The sequence below is a fragment of the Priapulus caudatus genome, unplaced genomic scaffold (assembly GCF_000485595.1).
Source record: "Priapulus caudatus unplaced genomic scaffold, Priapulus_caudatus-5.0.1 Scaffold804, whole genome shotgun sequence".
NCBI lineage: Eukaryota > Metazoa > Priapulida > Priapulimorpha > Priapulimorphida > Priapulidae > Priapulus > Priapulus caudatus.
The window spans coordinates 26173-38983 of record NW_014577865.1 but is presented as its reverse complement, the minus strand read 5'-3'; the positions used below and the strand labels follow the sequence as shown (position 1 = coordinate 38983).

The 12811-nt window shown below is 44.1% G+C and overlaps 2 protein-coding genes across 4 annotated transcripts in view; one reads left to right on the top strand and one right to left on the bottom strand.

The window, feature by feature from the left end:
• Positions 1-3557, top strand: part of LOC106813656 (glutathione peroxidase 7-like) — a 5805-nt gene extending 2248 nt beyond the window's left edge. The window contains exons 2-4 of the mRNA XM_014817850.1: positions 532-678; positions 1016-1146; positions 1376-3557. Coding sequence (XP_014673336.1) covers positions 611-678; positions 1016-1146; positions 1376-1590 — 414 coding nt within the window. The 5' untranslated portion in view covers positions 532-610 and the 3' untranslated portion in view covers positions 1591-3557. The remainder of the gene's footprint in view (positions 1-531; positions 679-1015; positions 1147-1375) is intronic.
• LOC106813655 (zinc finger matrin-type protein 5-like) lies at positions 3489-6537 on the bottom strand. Of its 3 annotated transcripts, none has more exons than XM_014817847.1 (5): positions 6461-6537; positions 4650-4784; positions 4268-4330; positions 4024-4098; positions 3489-3850 (listed from the first exon to the last, which is right to left on the bottom strand). In XM_014817847.1, the coding sequence occupies exons 2-5, from the start codon at positions 4774-4776 to the stop codon at positions 3588-3590; spliced, it is 528 nt and encodes a 175-aa protein (XP_014673333.1). In that variant the 5' UTR covers positions 4777-4784; positions 6461-6537; the 3' UTR covers positions 3489-3587. The 3 variants fall into 3 exon arrangements, with proteins under 3 accessions (XP_014673333.1, XP_014673335.1, XP_014673334.1); XM_014817849.1 differs by having other exon boundaries at positions 6477-6536; XM_014817848.1 differs by having other exon boundaries at positions 6469-6532.
• Positions 6538-12811: the final 6274 nt, after the last annotated feature.

Below are 12811 nucleotides of genomic sequence, written 5' to 3'. Positions count from 1 at the left end.
ATGGACATGAGTGCTTACCTATTCTGTCATGCAAATTGTTGTTGCTACTACGTACGATGGGAGCTTCCATCTTTAATCTGAAGACACTTAAACGTGGCATCTCGTGGCAACTTTCATAACGATCCCAACGAACATTCCTTTGAGAAGGTTCCTGATACCATCCCTGTGCATTCCACTGTTTCGGCGTGTATGTGAACACATTTGGGACTAACAGGGTTTTACTAGAATCCACCACTCCACCACAGAGTCACCGCAGTAGACGTTAGATGAGCGCTGTCGCTCCGCGGCACTTGTTAATGTTATTCACTGCATGGTCGTGGTTCACATTCGACATATTATTGCCGCGTCATGTATGCAACCCAACATGTACTCATTGGTTTACATGGCGATACTGATGAACCCACAAGAGTATAGGCCCTACTCTTGTTGGGTTACACTATTGAGTATTGTATCTAGTTTACAACGCGGATCATTGGCGATAATTATTACATGTTATTGTTAATTGGGCGTATGGATTTTGTTTTTTTTTAGGTGTCTCTAGTTGTGACACGTAGCGACCAATTGCGGTTTCACGGAAAGTCACTATAAGGACTTGGTGCGTCTACAAGACATGTTAAGCGTAGACAAGGATGGCAAAAATGTTTTCAATGTAATGGCATTCCCAAGTAACGAGTTTGGGTAAGATAAATAAATAGCTTATACTTTCTCAATTAAAAAAAAGTTTTTCTAACTCTTCTGATATGTGACGGCTGAATCGATCCAAATCTACTCATATTATATATATATATTATATATATATAATATATTGCCTAACAGATATAACTATAAGTAATGTTAGACGTGACTTAGTAAGTCATAGAAACACGAACTTTTATGTTAGCTCTGGGGACTTTTGTATAGCTGTTCTAACATAATGTTATGAAATTAATTGTTATATGATTATAATATCAATCTCGCTAATAAATATTTTTCCAACCAGCCTAACATATTGCAACAGTTTTGCTCTGATTCTAGGAGGTCAAGAGCCAGGACCAAATGAAATGATCTTCCAGTATGCAACTGATAATTATGGCCTTAATTTCCCCTTGTTTGCTAAAGTCAATGTCAGACAGGAAGACGTCTCACCACCCTGGAAGTTTCTGACAGGTAGATAAGCATTAAGTGTGTGCTATGTAAAACTACTAGATAAAGATGAATATAAAAAAAATATATACTGCTACTGAACCAACACATCGCCTTATTGTTTAAACACTAGAATTATGAATGTACAAATCATTTATATTGTAGAAACTGTTGTTTATACTGCAGCATGAGTAGAAGGAGTTAGCTCCTTTAATTATTGTCTATACTCGCATCGTTATATATTTGTTTGTAGACTCGGCCGAGCGGGTCCCTAACTGGAATTTCTGGAAGTATCTCGTTGGCCGTGATGGGAACATCATTGATGCATGGGGACCACATACCAGCGTTGATAAGATTGTTACATACATTCAGAAGGCATTGGCTGGTGAACCGCAGCCCAAAACAGAAGCTAAGCGCACACAGGAGCAATCAAGCGCAGATCACAAGAAGGCTGAGGATGAACTTTAGATGTTCGCCCAATCGTGCCACTTGAGATTATTATCGTCTCTCATCTCTCGCAACAGGTTTATTAGTTAATTGATTGGTTATCATTCACGGAAGGCATTCACATCTTTTACTGCATTTAAAAAATGTTGAATATGTACCAGCTGCGGTGCATTATGTGTAAGATAATGTCTTCACTTTGCCGTATCCCGAATTTAAATGGTTTATAATTATTTATTAGTGGGCAAGGATACATATAAAGTATAACTGGGGACTGTTGTCAGTAAATAATTTAGTCCCAACATTAATTTTTTCTTATAGGCCATTGACAGAAACATGGTAAAGTTAAAGAGTTTCTCATACCCACTGTATAGAGGTCCAGTGTACAAAGCAAATTTATAGTTAAAATACTAATGTTATGACTACTTTTGTTTCTGACAATGGACCCATGGCTTCCAAAGGCAGTTTCTTGAGTATCAAGCCCTCCACTCACCTAGTGAAAAGCTTTGTTAGGATAAATCCACATACTCTTCATTCACCCATCCATGTTGTGCATCTTGTTCACGCATTCAGTGTTGTAAATATGCCCTTTGTCTGGTGTTAGGTGAGTGACCTCAGCTATTGAGTAATTGCGGATGATAATGGTCTGAAATGGAGGAACAAACAGGAAGTGGATAACTACTTCACACTTGTGATTTCCTGCCTTCAACAGTTAGCACAAATCTGTTTGCTTAAGCCTAGGACACACTGTGCGATTGATAAATACGGTGCCGGGTCCGCGTGGTGTGTCCGGTCTCACGGCAGTGTATTTTGCTCGCGATCCCATACGCCCGGTGCATCGCTCGTATTCAACATGTTGAATATTTCCGCTCGGTTTTTCATCACGTGCGAATAAATACGCCTAAATAACCTCCCGCCTAACACACACTGTTCCAACTTTATTTATTTTCACCTGTTACTGTACATGCTAATACGGCCAGCGTGCAAAATCGTAGTGTGTGTCCAGCTGTACGTGTAACTCGTACAGCGTTCTAAAATCGTGAGCAAAAATATACGCTGCCGGGCAGCGTACAGAATTGCTAGTGTGTCCTAGGCTTTAGAGAAAATCAGCAGTCGACGGAAAACAGAGGAAAGCATTGAAATAATTACAGCAAAACAATTGTTTGAATTTTTTTAAAATAATTTTGCTCGCAGCGTTGTGCAAAATTGCCCAATTATGATGTTCAAACCACATTTTTGGTTGGATTGTGTAATTCATCTTGGTTGGTAATTATCCACAGGATACAAAAGCGTTTGTCTCGTTCATTGCCACCGACCATGTCGGGGTCACCTTACACAATGCACACTAAATAATTCAAGGCTTGCTTGAACAATCATGTTACTGTGCATCCGAATTCATGTTACTGTACGAGTGTATTTAAGATCCGTGTTGTCTCTCTACACCAGCACCGTCCAATTTTTATAGAATAAGCGTACGTTTTCTTTACAATGATTTTTTTATAGAGTACTACAATGGCCTACTATTTATATACATGTAAACATTTCTATACACTGTTATTGGATGGAGAGCATTTAGCTATTTTGTATTTGCACTAGCTGGAGGACTGAACAACTGACAATCATCTTGAAAATTGATAAGAAGCAACAGGAATATACTTATATTATGCAAATTATTTGCATGCTCTATATTAAATTCCTCGTGGTGATAATACTATAAAAGGTTCAGTTCAGTATATACGGTAATAAGAATGGTTTATTGTGTAAATGAATTCCTAGTAGTGTAGGCACAATGATGTTAGCATTGAAGAGAAAAATGTTTTTATAAAATGGTTATTGGTCAAAATAACTGGCTCATGCATTTTATAAACATTCCTTGTTCGAGTATAAATCCAATAATAGAGTGCACCACATAAAGACAGTGATAGAAGATTAACTTCAAGGCATTTATTTACAAAATTGTGTATTTACAATAAATAAAAACTTGTTCATTCCACGATTCTTGACGCACACGAAACGCATTGTTAGCCCCACTCGGATCCCCGGTTAATCTGGTCACCAGGTGGCGGCGGTAACACTGATGGAGGAATGTTTGCATGTCCAGCAAAAATAACTGGTACTGTGTGGATGGGCTCCTCTTCTTTGGGCTTGGTTACCATGGTCACAGAAGCACTGGTGCAAGGTTTCTCTCCTTTAGCTCTCTTCGCTAACCACTCGTTAACAATGTCGACGGGGTCCCTCTCAGGCTGGTTTAACCTGGTGTCAGCCATCTGTTTATCCATTCTTACTGTGCAAACAGATACAGACTACTATATGAATTTAAACAAGGTCGAAAAATTCACACCAACTCTGATTGCGAATGACACATTACCTTACCCCTCTAACGTTACCTCAACTCCAGCTTGTAGCACCTTACATTCTTACATGACCTCTCCTACAGAATGTAGCATTTTACCTTACCTCTCTCTTGTAACATATAGAGTTTCTCTGGTGTCATGTGCGAAAAGCGGCACGATTCTTTAAAGTTGCACTCCCCTAAATGTGGATAAATGAATCGTATATGAAAATGTTCCATATGCATTGCAACACTGTATTTATAATTTTAACTATACCATTACTCAAACACACATACCAGTATCCGGTGTATGTACATAATAAGTTTTGTCATGTATGTAGCTGAGACTAAAATTGTAGACATACTGACCTGTTTGTTGATATTTCCTGCATGATTGTTTTCCCATTTCTTCTCGTAAAATAGTGCTGGCATCTGGTGGGAATTAAGGAAGCAATGATTTCATCGACTTGGTTTCATATCGCCAAATTACAAATTCGAATGTTGCCATATTTGTGTTTTGAAATGCTTGAGAACATTACCTTAAATATAGAGCAGTATCTACTTCCTTTAGGAACTAACCAGTGATCTCATGGAGTGTGATAGCACTTAGTGGCTTAACAGCATCATGACTTACTGTTACTGTACAGTTTTACTTACTAGACGATCATTGATATTTTATGTAATAGTAATAGGAGTGTATAATATAGATATATTACGACTGTATTATACACTCCTGGTAGTAATATATTACCTCTGAGAGAGTTGTAGTAAGCTTGTCTTTGTTGCTGATGAATGTTACTTTTCAGGTGACGTTTGCGATGGCCCAGGTTGTCGGCAAAACTTCGCTCGCAGTAATCACAGTAGTAGTGCTTCCCCATGTCTTCACCTGCAAGCCACAGACATACTAGCTCTAGTACTATAGCCCGCGTACAGTTGCCACAGGGCTATAGAACATTCTATTACGAATGCTAGGGACCAACTCATTCACGGTTACTCGCGGCTATAAAACGTCTGTGGTAGGCAATTAATGCCTCTTAGCCGAAGTGAATATGTACTGCTATGTGAATATATCAGCTACTAAAATTTAACCTCTAACTATCGTTGAAATGGTCTGCTTGTGGTATTTCTTGTAAACGAACATTATTTACGAACTTCAAATGGCCATTTTTGGTGGCGCTGCAGCAGCGCCAGTCAGCGGGTTGACCAGTCCCTAGCATTCGTAATAGAATGTTCTATAGCCCCGCGGCAACTGTACGCGGGCTATAGTACTAGAGCTACAGACATACATGATCACATGCCTCGCCACTGAGCTTTGCCCAACTCACCGTTTTCAATCAGCTCCCAATTGTCCCTGCAGGTGGCGCCACTTTCTAAGTATTGCTGGAATCGCGGAGGACTGCTCAACACGCTACACCAGCAATTTTTAAATGTCTGCCTGCCAAAATGCACTTATAACACAGAAATTCCTCAAATGTGCATACAAATCGACGAGTCCAACCTTACACAAGAGGAAATGGGTGTTGACATCATTGGGCGAGCAGTCCTTAACCTGGGGGTCGTGACCCCCATGGGGTCGTTTGGGGTTTTTCCGGTGGTCATGAAGGTGTCATAAATGAAACAAATCATTTAAATTCGATATAAATCAAGCTGTTTTTTTTTAAATATTTGTTTCGGGGTTAACGGTACTGACCAAGAATGTCTGATGGGGTCGTGGGGCCAAAAAGGTTAAGAACCACTGTGCTAAACGGCCCTCTACTGCTGTTTGCTTATCAACCTGTATTGCCTAGCGGCCTGTGTGCACATGTATACATGCAGCAAATCAGCGCAGCCGCCAACAGTTCCCCCTGTGTGTTTCCGCAACTTGTGTGATATTCGACCGGTCGTTTTGTATCAACATTTGAGGAATTTCTGTGATTTGAGTGCATTTTGGCGGGCCGATTGTCAAAAATAGCTGGTGTAGCTTGTTACTAGTGCAGTGTGAAGTGAGGAGGCAGGGGTGAATAATGCCAGTCTGTCATTCACCCCTGGAGAAGGTAACTCTAGTACTATAGACTAGTGTGGAGAATGTAGTCCTAATATTAGTAGTAAGTAGGTGGCAGGTGGGTGGCTAGTTCACTGTAGGCCTACGCTACAGTACTGTCAGTAGCTAGCCTCTACTTAGCTCTAGTACTATAGCCCTCTAGTACTATACTTGTACTCTAGTACTATACTCTACTTATACTCTAGTACTATAGCTGCCGCAGCAATCCGCGGGCTATAGTACTATAGAGCTAACGCTACAGTAACCCAACGTACGTAACGTTCAGTTACGTACGTACGCTACGTGTTACGTACGTTACGTAACGTACGTACGTAACATTCCCAACGTACAGTACGTAACGTTAGTACCCCAGCCAATAACGTCAGTATTCTAATCCTAGCAATACCGTTTCTTGGAGCTAACGCTAGCCTACACAGGCTACAGCAAGGAGCTACATATAACATATGTTATATGTAGCTCCTTGGCCTACAGACAAATTGTGTTGATTTACAATCATTTGATTATTAAAACGGCCTTATTACCTTGTTACCTTATTACCTGCGACCTCACGTTACGTTGACGTTGTGTTACCGACTCTCTGCCCACACTTACGTTTATAAGATAAGTGGCGCCCTCTACGAACCAGCCACCAAACAATTTCGTTCGGGCGCCAGACCGAGAACCACCATAGATATAGAATACAGATTTCTATTCTATATCTATAGAACCACAGATATCTATGCATAGAAGTTAGAATAGCCTCCAGGGAAAGGAGGAGAAAGCGGGCATATACCTCAGCTAGATTTTGGAAATATGAAAGATATGCATAATAGATTATTATCACTGATAATAGAAACATAAACCGGCATAAATCCTAAATAAAATACCCTATAGACCCTACTCAATAATAAAACGAAATTATCCAAACCATCCAATTCAATCATCCAATCTAATCATCCAAATTCAAATTCAAATTGTTTATTTGCTTACGATTAGTATTTTTACAATGAACAACGGCACAAAGTGGCAATTTTTTCGCCAATCTTACGCGCTCAGAAAAGGCAGGGGCATGGCCGGGAGAGATGTGCAAAGTCTGCAAAGTAAAATTTGCCCTAGAAATTTCGATTTGGCCGCAGCATCCCGCCACGATTCTTTTCGCATGTTAATGCACATAGGAATGAGGGGAGTGAGTCAGTGAAGGTAACTGCAGTAGTGTCAATGTAGTGAGGTATGTTCAACAAATCATGCTGGTGCAAGCTGTTAATATCCTCCTGCGGGTGTTAACGTTCATCCGAGAATATATATTCATAACTATAATATCACAGTTAGTGTACTTTACCATATAGAGCTATATAGGCTAAGGTACATGAGTAATGGCGCGTGGGTCGCTCGTCGCGGTAACCACCCAAGCCAATGTTTGACCTTTATATATATAATATATATAATATATAATATATATGATCCTTATATATATATTATATATAGACCCTTATTATATAATAATGAGTGGCATGTCCGAACGAGACTTCCCTGGCAACATCACATCTCTAAATTTAATTTCGGCTGCAGCATTCCACTATCTGTACCATCTACTCTAAATGTATATGCCTTCCTATACGTATCTCTATGCTTCAATAAATTTAGGTTTCTATTTGCGTGTTTGTACGCGGTATATGTGAGTAACCGATATTTTATAGTAAGGTCAAATAAGCTATGTGACGTTGGATGAGGTGATGTAGGTAATACATTTTGTTTTTCATAATTGATTAGTACTAATGAACGCTGCACGTTGAATTCTTTCGACGACGTTTCACGCACTGATCCGAACGCAGTCTGGTTATAGTTCCATGTTTGCCTCCGAGGTGGCGCTACTAGGTCATGCACGAACTCGGCTATCTCCGAAGTTGAATGCATACAGCCTGCTGGAAGTTCCGTTACAGTTATATTTATGTCTTCTAAGTTCTATGTGCATTCGTCCTTTTAAATGTTGTTATAATTCTGTTCGCACTCCTATTTCTAAGAACGCTTTTGATAATATTCAAATATGTCATGTTTCTGTGTGAGTATTGCAGAACGTGCATGCATGGGTGTGTGTGTCATATATATATATATATATATATATATATATATATATATATATATATTATGTTGCGCGCAATCTTCCGATCTGCGCAAGCTTAAGGTGCGTGTCCGCGCGCGCGCGTGCGTAAGTGTGTTCACGTGAGTGTGCTTGCAGTTTCGACGTGCGCGACCGCGCACATGCCGTGTCTGCGCGAGTGCGTGCGAATGGCGTGCGTGCGTGCGTGTGTGCGTGCGGGCGTGCGTGAGTGCGTGCGTGCGTGTCGTACTTATCATCGTCGTGCCCCGTAAGCGCAGGGGAGTGATAACGACGTTGTCACAGGTGAGGATTTGTCGTTGCGGCGCGGCTGAGGGCGTCGCTCTCATCCGTAACCGATGTCACGTCACGACCAGTCCGACCTCTCCAGCCTGATCACGGCCAACGTCGCGAGAGAGAGGGAACAGGGAGAGCGGGTGGAGAGAAAGGGCGAAAGAGGTAGAGAGGGGGGAGAGAGTAGGCCGCGGCTGTGAGGCGAGGAGAGAGGCGGAGAGGATAGTGTCCGGTGCAGAAAGAGAAGAGGAGGGAGAGGGGGAGGCAAATCGGAGAGGGGAGAGATAGAGGGGTAGAGACAAAGACAAAGAAAAAACAGAACGCGCAGAAACGGAGAAAATTGTAGAAAAAGAGAGAGCGGAAAGCAGCGAATGTGTGTATGAGGAAATAGGAAAGAGAAAGAGAGCAGAGCGGAGAGAAGAGAGAGAGACGAGAGAGAGACCGCGCCTTCGCGCGCAGCAGAGATGCGCGCGAGAGATAGGAGAGATAGAGAGACAGTAACGTGCGTATAGCCGTCAAACACAACTTGATTTATGATTAGGCGGCGTATCGAGTGGCATTTCGCCACCCGTTACTCTGTCCACGCACAATACATAACACACAGCGCACGCCCGCCCGCCGCACGCACGTCCGCACGATGCACGTACGCACGACCACGCACGCATGTACGCCCGTATCGCACGCCACACACGCATTGTTGCACGCACGCACGCATGTGCCGCACGCCACGGACTCCTGCATACACGCGATCGCCACGATCCGCCCGCACGCCGGCACACACGCACACAGCGCGAGCCATGTCGCGTACCGCACGCCACGCCGCGCACTACATGCACGCACGCACGCCCGCACGCATACACGCACGCACGCACGCCCGCACGCACACCCGCACGCACGCACGCCCGCACGCATACCCGCAGGCACGCACGCCCGCACGCACACCCGCACGCATGCACGCCCGCACGCACGCCCGCACGCACGCACGCCCGCACGTACGCACGCACACACGCACGACCGCCCGCCCGCACGCACGTACGCAAAAGATGGCTTGTTGGTTAGTTTTACATGGATTGTTACAGTGTGCACCTGGATAATTAATCATAATCAATATAAATATCAGGTTTATTCAGATACTGAGCCGCTTTGGCTGGGCTATCCTATAGCATTTTGGTAAGGTCTTGATCGTTATTAATTTGCATTATTTCAGATGCTTCAGTTTTTCTGGTCAGGATCTGGCCATTTCTGGTCCAGAGGAACCTGTATCCTTTTTCTTTTTTTAGTGACAGGCACTTCGAGAATAGTCGTCTTCTGGTTTCTGTTAGACTCTCATTGATAAATATTTTGTCTGTGGAGGTGAAGCCAATTTTATCGAGTGTCGGTACAAGTTGTCTATGTACATATATTTTGTCTCTCAAGTTTCGAGTTGTGAATTTTACAATGATTGATGGTGGGGTCTTAGAGTTGTGTTTTTGTAGTCTGTGTGAGACGCGGATGTCTTCCAGTTTGATTTTAATATTCATGGCAATAGCCACATCAATTATTAGCGCATCGGTGCTTTCTACACTATTGGAGGGGATTCCTGTGAAAATTAGGGTCTCCCTCCTCTCATACTGGTCTAGTGCGTCAATAGCCATAGAGTTAGTGCTAGCGATTTGCTCCAGTTTCGAGACGGTTAGCTTAAGTACCTTGTTTTCATCTATTATACTGTCATACTTCTTAGCCAAGAGGTCCTGGCTTTTTTTCCAGGTGAGCGACGGTTCCGTTGATCCTTGATCCGTTGATCCGGTTCCGTTGTTCTTGCATGAGGCTAACTTATCTTGAATGACTGCCTCAATGGCTTGACTGACCTTATCGATGATCCTTCCTTCCATCTCATTTAGCATGATACGGTGTGTATCAGCCTGGATGTCGTCGTCATCCGGCATGCACGGTATCGGTTACGTTTCGTTTGTATGTACCTGATTGCGTTTAATGTTATATGCACATGTAGAATGTTGAAGGTTCTCCTAAAATGTAATATTGTTGTTGCAGTTTCTGTGTTGACTATAACGAGGTGTCGTAAACACAGCAGTTTGTGACAATTATATCATTATAAATTATAATTATATGTTCAATTTGTTTTTGAGGGCGAGAAAAAATGCGAAGATTATTTAAACGTTGAACCACCGCCAATTATCGAAAGCTAAGTACTGCGTTGTCTCATTAGAATGTGCGCGTGTGTACGAATGTGTGCATGTATGCGAGTGTATGAGCGCGTAGGCGAGTGTATATGCAAGTGTGCGCGCGTGTGCGCGCGTTTATAACAGTGTGCATGTGCGTGTGTGCGTGCGTGCATGCGAGTGTGCGCGTGTATAGGAGTGTATGAGCCCGTATGCGAGTGTATGCAAGTGCGCGCGCGTGTGTGCGCGTGTATGAGAGTGTGCGTGTATGCGAGTATGTGCGTTTATGACAGTGCATATATGCGTGTGTGCGTGCATGCGAGTGTGTTCGTGTATGACAGTGTGCGCGTGTATGGCAGTGTGCGCGTTTATGTGTATGTGTGTGTGTGTGTGTGTGTGTGTGTGTGTGTCTGTCTGTGTGTGTTTGTCTGTGTGTTTGTGTGTGTGTGTGTGTGTGTGTTGTGGTGTTGTGTGGTGTGTGCGCGTGTGCGCGTGTGCGTGCGCGTGCGTGCGCGTGTATGCATGCGAGTGTGCGGGTGTATGCATGCGAGTGTGCGCGTGTATGCAAGTGTATGAGCCCGTATGCGAGTGTATGTAAGTGTGCGCGCGTGTGCGCGTGCATGCGAGTGCATGTGCGTGTATGCGAGTGTGTGCGTTTATGAGTGTGTGCGTGTGTGCGGTTCATGCAAGTGCGCGTGTATGTGAGTGTGTGCGTGTGTGTGCAAGAGTGCGCGCGTGTATGCGAGTATATGCGCGTTCATGCGAGTGTGCGCTTGGATACGAGTGTGCCCGCGTGTGTATGCGAAAGTGAGGCGGAAGAGAGCAGAGGAGAGATCGAGTGAGGCGGAGTCAGAGTGAGTCAGAGTGAGTCAGATTGAGTCAGAGTGAGTCAGAGTGAGTCAGAGTGAGTCAGAGTGAGTCAGAGTGAGTCAGAGTGAGTCAGCGTGAGTCAGAGTGAGTCAGAGTGAGTCAGAGTGAGTCAGATTGAGTCAGAGTGAGTCGCAGTGAGTCAGAGTGAGTCAGAGTGAGTCAGAGTGAGTCGGAGTGAGTCAGAGTGAGTCAGAGTTCTTGGTGACATCTTCGCTGACCTGAAATACTGGCTGAATAGAGCTCACGACTGTTGTGTACTGTCTGGTGGAATAGACAACTCTTTTCGTAGTGCATTATCATACGTTAAAAATGATAAAATAATGCGCCTGATAATGTGACCGGTATGGGAGAAGGTCAAATATGTAATGTAATGGGGCTACCGTAGAGAGGTTGCCATCGCCATGACAACAGGCCGACCTCCGACGCGGCAACCGTCAGACTCCACTAGTCGCTGTCTATCTCCTCCTTTTCTTCCCTCTTCCTCCTCCTCATCCTCCTCCTCTGGCACCGTCGCCCGCTCTGCATCGCATGGGATGTGTGCAGCCTGTGTGGACCAGCCTTGGTCGCGGCCCTATCTATCTATCTGACTCACTCGGACTCACTCTGACTCACTCTGACTCACTCCGACTCACTCTGACTCACTCTGACTCACTCACTCTGACTCACTCTGACTCACTCCGACTCACTCCGACTCACTCCGACTCACTCCGACTCACTCTGACTCACTCACTCTGACTCACTCGGACTCACTTTGACTCACTCTGACTCACTCTGACTCACTCTGACTCACTCCGACTCACTCCGACTCACTCCGACTCACTCTGGCTCCCTCCGACTCACTCCGACTCACTCTGACTCACTCTGACTCACTCACTCTGACTCACTCTGACTCGCTCTGGCTCTCCTTCTCGTCTTCCCCTTTCATCCTCATCCTCCTCCTCTTCTTCCTCCTCCTCTTCCTCCTCCTCCTCCAAAACAACAACCAGCAGACCTCATCCTCGTTGCCACGGCAATCGTCCACGGCTGTCCATCTCCTCCTCCTCCTCCTCTTCCTCCTCCTCCTCCTCCTCCTCCTCCTCCTCCTCCTCATAAGTTGGAAATTTGTCCTCTTCCTCCTCCTCCTCCTCCTCCTCCTCCTCTGTGACCGTCACCTGCCCCGCGTCACGTGGGATGGGTGCAGCCTTGCTCGGGTAGACTCTCAAACACCTCGGCAATGCTGGGCGTGATGCCGCACGTGCCACTGTGTTCCTGTACACGTAATATGTGCATACAGATATAAATATAGAATATATAAATAAATATATATATATATATATATATATATTGTCCTTCCATTGCGCTGCATTATGGTGACATAAGTTGTCGTGCTGATAACAGCTGTCTAAATAGTAGAAAATAGATGAAAGTTTTGTGTGATTGTCAGCCATAACTCACAAATCATGGTGAAAATGTTAGTAGAATTCATCGGTCATTGG